The sequence below is a fragment of the Malaclemys terrapin genome, chromosome 12 (genome assembly GCF_027887155.1).
Source record: "Malaclemys terrapin pileata isolate rMalTer1 chromosome 12, rMalTer1.hap1, whole genome shotgun sequence".
NCBI lineage: Eukaryota > Metazoa > Chordata > Testudines > Emydidae > Malaclemys > Malaclemys terrapin.
In genome coordinates, this window is record NC_071516.1 from 40,570,879 (window position 1) to 40,587,272 (window position 16,394).

General features: G+C 42.3%; 1 protein-coding gene across 1 annotated transcript; it reads right to left on the reverse strand.

Annotated features, from left to right (window-relative positions):
• Nucleotides 1-9,875: 9,875 nt before the first annotated feature.
• LOC128846024 (olfactory receptor 1052-like) lies at nucleotides 9,876-10,826 on the reverse strand. The gene has a single exon (XM_054045111.1). It carries the CDS (start codon nucleotides 10,824-10,826, stop codon nucleotides 9,876-9,878), a length of 951 nt encoding a protein of 316 aa, XP_053901086.1.
• Nucleotides 10,827-16,394: the final 5,568 nt, after the last annotated feature.

A 16,394-nucleotide genomic window follows, 5' to 3' on the forward strand; every position in this document is an offset into this window, starting at 1 on the left:
AATTTTAGATTCGAACTTTAAGGCCAGCAGGGAACTTCATGATCATCTAATCTGACCCCTTGAACATTGCTGGCCACAGACCCTCACCCACCCACTTCATTTATTTAAAGACTTCAGGTTACACTGTACCCAATATGTACTATAGCTTAAACCAGGAAGTGACCAGTGCCCCACACTGTAAAGGAAGGGGGAAAAAAACAGGGTTTATGCCAGCCTGACCTGGGGGGAAATTCCGTCTCAATCCTAAATACAGGAATCAGTATGACCCTGAGCATGTGGGCAAGATCCATCACCCAGACACATGGGAAAGAATTCTCTGTAATAACTCGAAGCCCTCCTCATGTAACATCTCCTCTCTAGCCTTTGGAGATATTTACTAATAGCAGTGGTGGATGTGCCATAAGCTATTTTGACTGACAAACAGGAAAGTTTTTGGAAATGGATCATAAAAAGAAAAGCTGGAGATTGTGACTGTATGATTACTAGAGAGCAGCAAAGGAGAAAAAATGAAAAGGAAATACCAATAGAGTAACTGGATGGAAGGAGACAATTAATAGATTTTAAGGCCACAAGGAACCATTGTGATCTTCTAGTCTAACTGCCTTTTTTACACACAGACCATACGACAGCCGGAATTAATTGCTGCTTCAAGTCCAATAGCTGTGGTTGAACTAGAGCAGATCTTTTACAAAACAAATTCAGAAAAGGGCAGCTCCTCTGACAATGATGAATATAAATAAAAATCCATTGATCACATTACTATTATGATTGAATTACCATTACTTTTAGCTATTGATAGTCATCAAATAGGTGATTTTCAAAGTAGTCTAAGCAAACTCTAGCCCTTATATTAGGATGATGATAATTATAGCACTCAGAGACCCTAACTTCGATCTGGGCACCTTTGCACTATGCTCTGTAGCAAAGCAGAGAGAGACAGTCCTTGCATCAAACAGTTTACAGCTTAAATAAAGAAGGCAGACAAAGGGAGGAAGGGGAAACTGAGGCACAGAGAGAGGAGGTGATTTGCCCCAGGTCACACAGCAGGTCAATGGCAGAGCCAGGAATAAAACTCAGGGATCCTGGTTCATATTTTGGGGGGGAAGAGAAAAGTTTATAATATAATTCATTTGAACTGGATGGTACCTTGGAATGAAAATTAACAGGCATGTGTATTTAATTAATTTGCATTACTACAGCAGCCAGATGCTCCAGTCAAAATCAAGGCCGCGTTGCAGTTGCATGGGGTTCTGTGCAAACACATAGTGAGAAAAACCCATGCCCCCAAGACCTTATAATTAGGCTTAGAAGGATTAATTCTATATATAGAATAAATAACAATTTCGCTGAATATACACAAGCCAACAAAAATATTTCAATCTATAGTTCATTGAAGTTTACAGATAAGAAAAGTGCTGCTTGAGAATTCATTGCAGTTTGATCTAATTCTACTTTCCTTGTATATTATGACATGTCATGTTGACCATTTGTGTTTTAATGATTATAATGCTTGAATTGTTTGAAACTCAATGTCAACTGTCATTAAATCAGACACTCACTTGGGATGTGGATGACCCAGGTTTAATTTCCCACCTACATCAGGGCAGGGCCATGGGCAGCCTGTGGGCACAGTTTCCTGCCCTACATAACAGTGTGTTGGCTAGTATGATGAGGGTGGGGGGCCAGCTGAGTTTCTCCTGTTAGAGGTGTTCCACATTGTGTAAACAGTTATTGGAACAGGGACTCACCTTGCATGCCCCAGTTACCAATCTAGAGTCAAGCACTTTCCCTGTCTGTCTCAATGCCATTATGAATGACAATGTACTGCCACTATTGTGACCTAGATGAGCTCCCTAACCACTGGGCTAAATGTTATAAGAAAGGCAATGCCTCTGCTACTGCTGCCATTTTTTGAATGGCACCTAAATCTCTCCCAAAGTTTTTTGGCCAATGAATTTGTTCAGGTGATTATCTTGGAGGATCCCTCAAGTCCTTCTCTAATTCACTTCTTTCCAAAATGGAATCTCCCATCCTGTAGGTAACAGCCTGAGTTATTGGTTCCCAGATATGTCACCTTGCATTTGGCTGTGTTAAATCACATTTTGTAGGATTGTGACCATTTAACCAGGAGATTCAGATTCCCCTTTAACAGTAATCTCTCCTCCCCATTATTAACTACACTGCCCATCTTTGTGTCATCTGCAAACTTCATCAACAAAGATTATGTGTTGTGAAGACCAAAATTATAACTGGGTTCAAAGAAGAATTAAATGATTTCCTGAAAGATAGGCCCATCAATGGCTATTAGCCAAGATGGGCAGGAATGGAACCCCATCCTCTGGGAGTAGTATAAGGGCCCTACCGTCAATCAAACCCTAACTCCCCCCCTTGACCCCTTAAGCCCTGCCTCTTGACCGCTTGGTCCCTCCCACGTGTCACAGGAAGCCCCACCCTATGGGGGTATTACTTCTGGGGTCAAGGTGCCACCGTAACTGAACATAATCATCAGGGCCTACCCTGCCATTAACTGTATTCCCCGGTGTATGGCTTCAACAACCTTCTGAGCTGATTTACTCAAGATTAACAAAACGAAATTCCTCACAATACACCGACCCCCCAAATCTGGATACTTCACGATGCCAACTTCTCACTCTCTCCATATACACCTTGGCATTTTTGGGGTTACTTGGGGGTTCCTCTACGGGATCATTAGCGGCATCTTCTACATCAGATGCTACTTGAGAGTCAGACTGAGGTGCCTCCATGAAGGTCATTGGGAGTAGAACAGGACCCGTCTAGAGAGCTCTCTGGGGAATTTGCTAAACCAGAGTCTGATTCCGCCTCCCCATTTTCAGACAAGCCAGTTTGAGAGCCTCTACTAGGGGGCATCTCTTTTTGTTTTTTTCCCCTCATTACCTCTTTAGCCCTTTTTAAAATTTTTACAACAACCCGGGCCTGGAGCTTTTTGGCAGCCATCTGTTTATCCCCCAAGCGCTGTCCCACCTTTTGTTTACACATGAACTGATGTGTACCCTGGAGGGTGCCCCTTTTACCCAGGCCCCTTTTCACGACTAGTTATGCCTGCTCAGAGCCACCCTTTTCAGCCCTTATGTTTTTCATCATGGCTCTGAACCAAGCATCATATTTTTCCCATTTCTTTCTAGAATCCCGTTCTTTTAGACTACCCGAGGATACATCCTCCACCACTTTTCTGAGGGAAGCCTCAACCCCTTCCCAACTACTAGAATATGGCGGAGCTGGGACAAGCTTATGGTTTTGGGAGAATGGTTTGTCAGTTCTTGGTTTTTTATTCACAACCCCTAGAGCGCATGCTCCGGGTTTGTGAATGTGGGTGTTTTCGCTCACAGTTTCCTCAGGGCTTGGTGTGGTGGTGGCCACTGAGGAACTGGAGTTGTGGTGGCATGGTTGTTTTTTACCAGAGTCTTTTGTTTGTCCTTGGGTTTGACGTATATGAGGTTTGGACCGCCCGGATGTTTCAGCTGCACTCTTGTGCTGTTTTGCGTTGTTAAAGGTCTCAAAGCAGATTCCTGGTTCGTTGGCAGTTCTGGAGGAGATGTCCTTGTATCTCTGACTACAGCATTGTCAGAAGAGTTGCCCAGGCCTATGATGGGGAAAAACAACATTTTACAAAAACTGAACTTTACCACCCTCTCTCACCCACACCTATGTATTTACTTAAAATACAAAACCTCATAGAACAAACAAACCAATAAGCAAAAATGTATTTACAGGGCTTCATCCATCCATCCATCACTGATGCTGGTGAATTTTCCTTTTCAGCGGTCTCTTTCCTTTTTCTTTTCAGCTTGTTTTCCCTCTGGTCTAAGGATCTCATGTTTTGACTGTACTGTGGAGCAAACAACAACTTTATTATAAAATACAGGAAACTGTCTTGTAAACACACACGCACTTACTTCATTAGGGTGTTTTTCTATTTAAAAAGTCATAGCTTTACAACAAAATAATCCATTTCAGGCTGTACAACAAACAGGCTTTTAAATACATCTCATTTTTGCAGAATAAAAACCAAAACTGCTTTTAAAATCCATTTTGCAGAGAAACCCTTGTTAGTTTAAAATACACATACCACCAGTTTAAAACCCACAGTTTGCAGTCATATACAGCTTTATAAAACACACCAAACCAAGTTTGCAGCCATATACTTTTCAAAAACTCCACATGCATTTAAAAGTTTGTTGCAATAAATAAATAAATAAAATAAAAAATAAAGTTACCTTTCACAATGGGATAAAGTGTTGCAGGCGCATGCTTGTTCTGTTCCCCCTCACGTGTGCTTGGGCCTTCAGGTTCAAGAACAAGCAAAAATGTCAGTTAGTATTACCACCAAGTCCCTATACAACCTGTGTAATACTTTGTTTTTTTTTTAATTCAACAGTATTAAGCACAACTATAGTTAAAATGGTTTTTACGTTGGCCTGGTGGTGAAATGCAGTTTAAAGTTACTGGTTCCGTGCTAAACAGATCACACTGCAATAAACATAGACACCATTATTTACTAAGACAGCATGGGCAAAGAGTGGCCTTATATAATATATAGTTTCAGAGTTAAAGACAGCAAGTCTTACCTCTTTTTGCCGTCCAGCAGCTATCCAAGAAAGTTTTCTGTTGAAAAGGACAAACTGCAGCATACCTGAAGTTTTTATACCCTCTTAGCCCATTGTTTCAAACAAAACTTCAACATAGTTGCTAACAGGTTAATTTAATAACCGCTCCCATAGCATTCCCTTTTGTGATCTGGGGTAGTGAAGCCATTTTGTCTGGGTGTGTGTAGTTAAAACCCCATTCAATCCAACAGACTAAGGATAGCTCAGTGGTTTAAGTATTGGCCTGTTAAGCCCAGGGTTGTGAGTTCAAGCCTTGAGAGGGCCGCTTAGGGTTCTGGGGCAAAATCAATATGTAGTCCTGCTAGTAAAGGCAGTTCTGAGATAAGTGTATATCTCTATTGTACTCAGACACATGTCTGAACTAGCCTTGTTTGTTTTATTGTAAGCACATTTTTAGGATTTTTCCCCCTCCCACAACAGACATTTCAGCTTTTTGCTATACACACAGACACACACAAAAAAACCCAAGAGCTAATTCTCACAAACAATTAATTTTTTTATTTTAAAAACATACAGATCCTTGAAAACAAACCAAGATGCTTCATAGCTCACTTAAGGGCCAAAGGCCTTCTAACAAAACACAGATAGTCACAAAACCCACCTTTTAAAAAAAATTTACAGCTACCAAGTTTTATATCGCATGTTTGTCCCCTCACCATTCTCTAACTTAATCCTTTTAGATTTCTTACAAATAGTTTTTTCTTAAGCAGAGTTCTGTAACTCTTTGTGCGGACTAAACGGTCAATATAACGCTCTAAGCAGGCATCTTCCGGTTTGGTCATTTTCTTTAGAAGACGGTCAGGGTCTGCACTGAATTGCACAGCATTTATCAAGGTCACCCCTTGCGCTAAATGTTCTTGGGTTAGGCACAGACATTGCATACCATAACCTATGGAAACAACCGTGTTTAATAAGCTTTCCAAACACAGCTCAGCACACAGGCTCCGGAGCTTGTAGTTTATATCCACTGAAGTCCAAGTCACACAGTCATGGTGCCTTTGGCCTGGTGCATCTATGACACAGCCCTCATAATCTTCAAAAAGCTTTTCTCTAAGGCAGTGTTTAAGGATAGCATAAACAGCAACGCGTACAATAGTCCGCATGACCTTTTTATGCTCACGACGTGGCACTGGCTCAGTTAGTTCTATGCCAAGCCGCCTCCTAAACTCCTCATAGCCATCATCCTCAGAGTTACCAACCCCTCCTCGACTCCCCCAAGGCGCAATCGCCTTCCACCTCTGAGGGGCTGGACAAAGAGAGACCGCCATGCTCATCGGGGTGTCTCATGAGGGTTTTGGGGTCGGGTTCCGGCATATCCAACAATGGCTGGGCCAAAGGGCTCCTCTTGGTCGCTCCCTCCTCCTCCTCGGAACTGTCGCTGATGTAACGCTTTCTCCGCGGATGGTCAAAGACCCTCGGGGCTAAAACGAAGTCCGAAGTTCTCACGGGGGTGGTGAAGGAGTCCATGTTTCCTCTCAGCAGCCTTTCCGCGCTTTCGAAAACACGTGTCCTTGGTAAGAGATGGCCGCCTCCTCTGTCTGGAGCTGGGACTTATGGGGTAATGGTGCTGCACTCTGATTGGCGGAGGGCCTTGGGAGGAGTTCTTAGTGGGGTCACACGACTCACTTCCGGAGGGATCACCCCAACCCAGAAGTCACCCTGATTGGTCAACATCTCCTCTCAGGGCAGTCCTGTCGGCACAAAACCCCTCCTGATTGGTAGAGGGTGGGGGGGGGAGTTCTTAGAGGGGTCACATGACACACCTTACTTCTGGTCAGGTGGCACCTTGACCCCGGAAGTAATACCCCCATGGGGTGGGACTTCCGATGAAAGGAGGGAGGGGTCAATGGGTGGGGCTTAAGGGGTCAAGGGGTGGGGTTAGGGTTTGATTGATGGTAGGGCCCTTATACTACTTCTGGGTGTCCCTCCAGACTCTGTTTGCCAGATGCTGGGATTTGACAACAGAGGATGGATCACTTGACAATTGCCCTGTTCTGTTCATTCCTTCTGTTCTGAAGCTCCTGATATTGGTCACTGACAGAAGACACGATACTAGGTTAGATGGACCATTGGTCTGACCTGGGTATGGCCATTTTTGTGTTTGTATGTTCTCATCTAGATGCATCAGAGACTGAGGCCATCCTCAAGCACTTATATAAGGCAGATAAAAAGAATGATGTAGCCATGGTGAGATGTGATCCATACGTGAAGAAGGATTTGCATCTACCCTCTGCTGCCTTTATTCTGAGATGATGTAGACATAACAGACTAGGATGATCAGAAATGAGCCCATTCCTATGATAACACTAGAGATGAGGATCACTAGCTCTTTGAGAAACGTATCTGTGTGAGACAGATATGGCCAGGGAGGGATCTCACAACTGATAAGACCGAGTCTGTTTGGCCCACAGAAGTCTAAGCAATTCAAGGAGAGGACATTCACCAGTGCATTCAGAAGCCCAAAGGACTAAGCACCAATGACCATCTGAATACAGGAAGGTCTGCTCATGATCTTTATGTAATATACGAGGTGGCATATAGCCACATATCAGGTATAAGCCGTCTCAGAGAGAATGAGATAGATAGATAGATAGATAGATAGATAGGGTGGATGCAGATAAAGAGATAGATTCTCTCTCTCTCTCTCTGTTTCATCATCTCTCTCGAGAAGCAGTAGAATGTCCTGTCAGGAATCTACACATAGAATTGGGCAAACTCTTCCCAATGTTAAATTTTAATAAAACTAAAGCCCGGTGCTTACAATCCGTCTATCCATCCCTGAGTCTGTCCTCCTTTACTCACACGTCTTGATCAATCCAGATCTGTCCAGATTAGAGGCAATCTGGCTGATTAGGGGTTTCAGGTGCAGTTAGCTAGCTACTTCCAGGCCCCATTGCAGGCCTTCGTTCCTGACTGCCTCGCTGTGCCTCAGTTCTCCATCAGTACAAAGGGGATAGTAACCCTTCCCTACCTCACAGGGGTATTGTGGGGATAAATACATTAAGAGCTGTGAAATGCTTTGAGATGCACTGATGAACAGTGCAGTATAAGTGCTAGATCTTCGTCTTTCACCCCAAATTTCTTTTAAGACACAATTTTACCTACTGATGTGTCAAATCCTTTTAGACTGCAAAGTGGGATTTTCAAAGTTCCTTGTGGATTTGGACACTCATCTCCCATCATGGGATCTGGGCTTCTAAATCCTACTTTGACGGGATTTGGATAGGTCCATCAAGGGCTATAAGCAGGGATGGTGTCTCTCGACTCTGTTTGCCAGAAGTGGGGAATGGGCAACAGGGGATGGATCACTTGATGTTTACCTGTTCTGTTCATTCCCTCTGGGGCACCTGGCATTGGCTACTGTTGGAAGACAGGATACTGGGCTAGATGGACCTTTGGTCTTTGCCTGTATAGCCGTTCTAATGTTCTTATGTTATGTTCTTATCCCTTGGGCAGCTCTGAAAACCTCATTGTCTGATGTGAAAGTGTCTGCTTGGCCTCCCTATATGACAGTGTTTTGAAGCTAATAGCTGGTGTGAGATGTTCAGGGTGTAGTCTGCAGTGGGGTAGCCATAACCCCATAATGCATCTTGCATACCAAAATGTCCAGTGAATGCACATGGTGCCCTTTTCAGCACAGGCTGCACAAGCCAGCCAACGCTTCTGAGTACGTACTCACGTTACTAGCCCCATAATGAATCCTATACCACCATAGCAGCACTGGCATTTTTAGTGTGGTAGCTAGATCAGAGCTGACTTGGGGATGCCTACCAGCACTGAAAATGACACCAATAATTGCAGCAGAGAGGATGAGAGTATAGGCAGTTAAATGCTGAGCCATCTCCAGCATAAGGCTGAGCCATCTCCAGCATAAGGCTATAACAAGATCATTGCTTAAGACAAAGCAAATCTCTCTCCAGGCTTCCTTTTCTGTGCATCCATTCTGGGCACACTGCTCCCAGGGTGTGTGGAGTCCATAAATGTCATTGTTAACATCTGTTCTGGCACTAAGGGCTTGTCTATATTTACAGCAAAATTGGCAATCAATGCAGTGGTGTCGATTTAGCGGGTCTGGTGAAGACAAGCTAAGTCAATGGCAGAGCGCTGTCCTGTCAATGTCAGTACTCCACCTCCCTGAGAGGTGGAAGGTAAGTTAGCGGGAGAGTGTAGACATTGCCGTAAGTCAACCTAAGTTACGTCAACTTCAGTAACTTATGTAACTGATGTAGCATAACTTAGGTTGACTTACAATTTTAGGGTAGACCAGCCCTAAGGTGCTAACTCTCCTTGCATTTACACTGATTTTCCACAAGTGAAACTCCTTTGATTCAAATGGAGTTATTAGAGCTGGTTGAACAATCCTATTTTATTTCCAGTAAACATCTAGAACAATTTTGTTAAAAAAAGGTGAAAAAAATAATATTTTGGACTGCCCCAAAAAGTGAATATTTTTATTTCAAATTGTAATTTTCATTGTTTGACTCTTTTCAAAACCAAGCAAAAATGTATATTTCTGTTTTCAGATTTCACTTTTTCTTCCTAGTAAGAGTGAAAAACCTAGAAAAGTGAAAGAAAAAATGTACAAAAAATAGGAAAAAAAAAACCTTACTTCACCCACACTTTCTCTCCTTTTTTTATTCTCCCAGTAGAAATGAGAGTAAAAAAGGGGGAGGGAAATTGGAAAATCAGTAACAAAATATTGAAAACCAAAAAGTAAACCCACATCTTATTCTGTTTTCAAAACCCAAACAAAACATTTTCTTTTGGCAGGGTTAAAACAAAACAACTTTTTCAAAATGTTGTTTCGTTTTTTCCATTAAAATGCACTAATATACAACTTCTTATGAAAAAAATCTATAAAGTTAATATTTGATAGAAAAAAAAGTTTGAGTTAAAAACTTTTGACCAGCTGTAGGAGTTACTCTGGGTTTACACTGGGGCAAGGAAGAGGATAATCAATCTCACTGACTTTAGTAGAGTTAGTCCATATGTATTCCAGGAAGAGGAAGCGTAGAATAAAGTGCAGAATGTTTGATTTTCTGAAAAATTATCTCTGAGTTTTGCAAATTCACCTATAGGAACTGGATTCCCAAATCCCTTTGGTAACTTTGAAAGTTTCAGCCTAAAAGATTTCTGGACACAATTCGTAAATACAAATACTTAGTCCATTACACAACCTTGGATTTTTCAGACATATATCACTAGTTCAATGTGTCTTTTTTTCTACACTTAACAATGTAAAGTTTCCTTAGGAAACTTGAATTTTACAAATAACTTCCACAGAGCAGTTTTAACATCTTTGTTTTTCAGGCTGTAGATGATGGGGTTTAACATGGGGGTTAAGATGCTGTACTGAATGGAAATTATTCTATCAAAAACAGATGCTTCAGAAGTAGGCTTCATGTACCGGAAACAACCTGTGCCATAGTATAAAATAACCACAACTAGGTGGGAGCTGCAGGTGGAGAAGGCTTTATGCCTGCCCTCTGTAGTGCGTATCCTCAGGATGGCGGAGATGATGTGAATGTAGGAGACCAAAGTGAGAAGGAAGGAGCTTGATCCAAAAAATATAATAGATGCAAGAAGCACCACTTTAGGGGTCAGTGTCTCAGAACAGGACAAGACCAAGAGTGAAGGGGGCTCACAGCTGTAATGGTTGATTTCATTGGGACCACAGAAGTGTAAGCTTAATACAGACAGAGTGTTGGCCAGTGCGTACAAGAACCCAGATATGCAAGAGCCACTGAGCAAGTGACAACAGACTTGCTTACTCATGGTTCCCACGTAATGCAGTGGGTTACATATGGCAGTGTATCGATCATAAGCCATCACTGAGAGAATGAAAACTCCAGTGCCACCTGAGAAAAGAAAAAAGAAGTTTTGTGCAAAGCAGCCATTGGCAGATATTGTCTTTCTCTCTGCTAGGACATTCTGCAGCATCTTAGGGACGGTGACGGAGGAATAGCAGATGTCAACAAAGGATAAATGGAACAGAAAGAAGTACATAGGGGTGTGGAGTTGAGGATCAGCGCTTATCACCAGGATGATCATCATGTTCCCCAACAGCGTTATAACATAAATAACCAAAAACACCAGGAAGAGGAAAATCTGGAGCTGCGGGTCACTGGAAAGTCCCAGGAAAATGAATTCTGTCACCATGGTTTGGTTTTCCATGTTCATGTATTCCTCCAAATTAAGAGCTGTAAAACATAAAATGAAGGATTAACATAATAAAATTAACAAAACAAGGACATAATTCTTAGCATCTCAATCCTACCACAATCTTGGGTGAGTCATTTTTCGCAAGACTGAGGCCCAGTACACACTAATGCTAGAAGTAAATCTAAGTTATGCTAGTTAAGCTACGTAACTTAAATTGATGTAATTTATGTTAATTTAATGTGATGTCTACACTGTGCTCTGTCGATGGGAGATGCTCACCTATTGACATAGCTTCCACCTCTTATTGAGGTTGATTAATTAAGTTGATGGGAGAGCGCTCTCCCGGTGACTTATCACGTCTTCACCAGACCCGCTAAATTGATGCCGCTGCATCGATTGCAGTGGTGCCCTTTTAGCTGCATAGTGTAGACAAGGCCTGAGCATCAGTTTCTCCGTCTGTAACATGGGGATAATTATATGGATCTCCTTTAGAAAAGGGCTTTGAGATCTGCTGATGAAGCTTTACAGATAAAGTTTGGAGATGACATAAACATTACGGGAGAGGTAAATCATGAAGAGGATAGGTCAGTGATACAGAGCAATCTGGATCACTTGATAAACAAAAATATGTGTTTTTCAATATGTCTACATGTAAATGTATACATCTAGGAACAAAGAATGTAGGCTATATTTATAGGATGGGGGACTCTATCCTGGGAAGCATGGGGCTTTGAAAAAGATTTGGGGCTCAGGGTGGATAATTAACTGAACATGAGCTCCCAGTGTAATGCTGTGGTCAAGAGGGATAGTGCAATCCTTGGATCTATAACCAGGAATCTAGGGTAGGAGCAGAGAGGTTATTTTACCTCTCTATTTCGCATTGGAATGACTGCTGATGGAATACTGTGTCCAGTTCTGGTTCCCACAATCTAAGAGGGATGTGAATAAATTGGAGAGCTTTCAGAGAACAGCCACAAGAATGATTGAAGCATTAGAAAACATGACACACAGTTTTCAGAGTGCTAGCTGTGTTAGTTTGTATCAGCAAAAAGAACGAGAAGTACTTGTGGCACCTTAGAGACTAACAAATTTATTTGAGCATAAGCTTTCATGGGCTAAAACCCACCTAATCGGATGCATACAGTGGAAAATACAGTAGGAAGATATATCTACACAAAGAACATGAAAAAAATGAGTATTGCCATACCAACTATGTCATAAACAGATAGTTAAGGGTTAATGCCTCTTTTACCTGTAAAGGGTTAAGAATTTCACCTAGCCTAGCTGACACCTGACCAGAGGAACCAATGGGAGGACAAGATGGTTCAAAGGGAAGGAGGGAAGTTCCCTTTGTCTGTTGAGTTTTCACTTTGGACTGGAGTGGGAAAGCTCCAGAATTCAGCCTCTTATTAAGTAGTGAGTATTAGTGAAGGAAATAAATCGGTTTATGTTTATTTCTTTGTAACCTGTCTTGTGCAATTAGAGGAATAGTCAAATTGGGTATTTGGGTATTTTTTGTGTAAGTTTTTGCCCAGGGGAACATCCTCTGTGTTTGGAATCTGTTGTCTGTGAGAGTAGCTGGTATGCTAATCTCTCCCAGAGGGTTTACTTTTGCCTTTCTTTTCTTTAATTAAAAGCCTTTTTATATACCTGATTGATTTTTCTTTGTTTTTTGATCCAAGGGGGTTGGATCTGGATCCACCAGAAGTTGGTGGGAGAAAGGAGGGGGGGGGGTGGTTAATTTCTCCTTGTTTTAAGATCCAAGGGGTTTGGATCTGTGTTCACCAGGGAATTGGTGGAGAGTCTCTCAAGGCTACCCAGGGAAGGGAATTAGTGCTTGGGAGTGGTGGCAGCCAGACCAGATCTAAGCTGTTAATTGAGCTTAGAGCTTTTCATGCAGGTCCCCCACATCTGTACCCTAAAGTTCAGAGTGGGGAAGGAACCTTGACAAACTATAACAAGAGTAATCAATTAAGGTGGGCTATTATTAGCAGGAGAAAAAATAACTTTTGTAGTGATAATCAGGATGGCCCATTTCCAACAGTTGACAAGAATGTGTGAATAACAGTAGGGGAAAAATTAGCATGGGGAAATAGTTTTTACTTTGTGTAATGACCCATCCACTCCCAGTCTTTATTGAAGCCTAATTCAGTGGTGTCCAGTTTGCAAATTAATTCCAGTTCTGCAGTTTCTCGTTGCAGTCTGCTCTCTGTCTGAGGGTTTGGAGCATATGCGGCTGTATCTTAGAGCTTGGCTGTAGACAATGGATCATGTGGTGTGGTCTCGTCCCCTAACTACTCTACTTGCGCTACATTGATGACATCTTCATCATCTGGACCCATGGAAAAGAAGCCCTTGAGGAATTACACCATGATTTCAACAATTTCCATCCCACCATCAACCTCAGCCTGGACCAGTCCACACAAGAGATCCACTTCCTGGACACTACAGTGCTAATAAGCGATGGTCACATAAACACCACCCTATACCGGAAACCTACTGATGGCTATACTTACCTACATGCCTCCAGCTTTCATCCAGACCACACCACATGATCTATTGTCTACAACCAAGCTCTAAGATACAACCATATTTGCTCCAACCCCTCAGACAGAGACAAACACCTACAAGATCTCTATCAAGCATTCTTACAACTACAATACCCACCTGCTGAAGTGAAGAAACAGATTGACAGAGCCAGAAGAGTACTCAGAAGTCACCTACTACAGGACAGGCCAAACAAAGAAAGTAACAGAACGCCACTAGCCGTCACCTTCAGCCCCCAAATAAAACCTCTCCAGCGCATCATCAAGGATCTACAACCTATCCTGAAGGATGATCCCTCACTCTCACAGATCTGGGGAGTCAGGCCAATCCTCGCTTACAGACAACCCCCCAACCTGAAGAAAATACTCACCAGCAACCACACACCACAGAACAAAAACACTAACCCCGGAACCTATCCTTGCAAGAAAGCCCATTGCCAACTCTGTCCACATATCTATTCAAGGGACACCATCATAGGACCTAATCACATCAGCCACACTATCAGAGGCTCATTCACCTGCACATCTACCAATATGATGTATGCCATCATGTGCCAGCAATGCCCCTTTGCCATGTACATTGGCCAGACTGGACAGTCTCTACACAAAAGAATAAATGGACACAAATCAGATGTAAAGAATTATAACATTCAAAAACCAGTTGGAGATCACTTCAACCTCCCTGGTCACTCGGTTACAGACATCAAAGTCACAATACTCCAGCAAAAAAAATTCAAAAGCAGACTCCAACGAGAAACTGTTGAATTGGAATTAATTTGCAAACTGGACACCATTGAATTAGGCTTGAATAAAGACTAGGAGTGGATGGATCATTACACAAAGTAAAAACTATTTTCCCATGCTATTTTCCCCTACTGTTACTCACACCTTGTTATAGTTAGTATGGCAACACCCATTTTTTCATGTTCTCTGTGTGTATATATCTTCCTACTGTATTTTCCACTGCATGCATCCGATGAAGTGGATTTTAGTCTCTAAGATGCCACATAGTGATAGCCTCAAAGAACTCAGTCTACTTAACTTAACAAAGAAAAGGTAATGGGGTGACTTGATGACAGTCTATATGAATCTATATGGGGAACAAATATCTAATAATGGGCTCTTTAGTCTCCCAGAGAAAGGTATAACATGATCCAATGGCTGGATGTTAAAGCTAGACATATTCAGATGGGAAATAAGGCATAAATTGAAATGGTGGGAGCAGCAATTTAAAAAGGGTCATGGTGGATTCTCCATCACTGACAATTTTTAAGTCAAGAGGGGATGTTTTTTTCTAAAATATCTGTTCTAGGAACTATTTTGGGTAAGTTCTCTGGCCTCTACTTTACAGGATGTCAGACGGGATGACAACAATGATCTGTTCTGACTTTGGAATCTACCTATCCATGAAAAGTGCTCAGAGTTATGAATACCTCAGGAATAGTGGTTGTTAGTAACTCTGAAATGTTCATAACCCTGAACAAAATGTTGTGGTTGTTGGTTCAAAAGTTTACAACTGAATGTTGACTTAATACAGCTTTGAAACATTACTATGCAGAAGAAAAATGCTACTTTCCCTTTATTTTTTTAGTAGTTTACATTTAACACAGTACTGTACTTTATTTGCTTTTTTTGTGTGTCTGCTGCTGCCTGATTGCAGACTTCCAGTTCCAAATGAGGTGTGTGGTGGACTGGTCAGTTTGTAACTCTGGTGTCTTTAACTCTGAGGTCCTACTATATATACAAGCAGGTATTATTAGTATTATAATTCATCCACTACTTGTATCCTACCAGACATCCAGATTAAAAGTTTTCTCATCCATGAGAGCTAGATTCCCAAAAGGATTTAAGCATCTAACAGTGATTTTAGGAGCAGAAGTTCCAGATTTAGGTGCAACTGGGATTCACAAAACATCTGCTCAGGAGCCCCTGAACGCTGTAGGCACCTAAACTCACTCAGCACCTACATTTTCACAGTCAAATCTTCCTAGGGATATTTGTTTCCATGACTGGGCATGTGCAGTGATGCTCACTTGATGCCTACCTCCAGTCTATGCCCCAGGGTGATGCATGACCAGGAAAACGCAGGTGTTCCTCCACCTAACACATCTGTGAGCCCCTTAGACATGCTCAAACCACACCCCTAACTCCACCAAAAATGACCTTTAGCTCAGTGTTTAGTGAACTCACCCACATGTAGGAGACCCCTAGTGCAAGTCTCCACTCTCAGGTGAGTGCCCAAATCACTGGGCTATGGACTATTTTGATGTGGGGCTCTCTCAATATCTCCTGGTAAATCTGTTTTCTTCTGGATAAATCTCTAAGACCCTTTGGACCAGAGAGAGAAAAGGAAAGCATGAAAGTGGATGATTTTACACCCTCGTGGTTAGAATACTGATCCAGGTTCTACTACCCAGTTCCCCTGCTCCAATGGCTAATTATTTATGCACAATGGAACAGCTTCAACAGAAGAGACAGTTGGAGATTCACATCAGAATAGCCCATAGATTAGTGGCTAGGGCGCTTGTGTGAGAGGCACTAGATCCCTGTTCATGTTTTTTTCAGATGAAAAGAGTACTTGTATCAGGGGTCTCCCATATTCCAGGTGAATATACTTATCACTGAGCCAAATATTATGAGGCTGCCATTCCTGTTTTCTTGCAAAAATCATGTCTTAGATATCAAACTCTGAGAGAGGCTCATAGCTGAGATTCCCAAGCAGAAGGAGGCACATCCATGCATCCCAGACTTAGGTGTTGAACTCTCTCGGAGGGACAAGGAGCTGCCTCGGGTGCCAGCTTTTGTGAATCTCATTTTTAGGCATCTGCCTCCCTCCCTTCCTTGTGTAGGGAGCCTGGGTGCTGAGCAGAGGCTTTGTGAATCCCAGAGATTCTCTAGGTGCCCGAAAGCTAAATGCTGCTAGGCTCAGCACCCAAATGTCTAAGTTCCTTGAGAATCTAGTCCAGACTCTCTCCTTTGTTACTAGTCTGTTCAGGACACATGACAATACAGACCACAACATTAATTGGGCTTCCTGCTA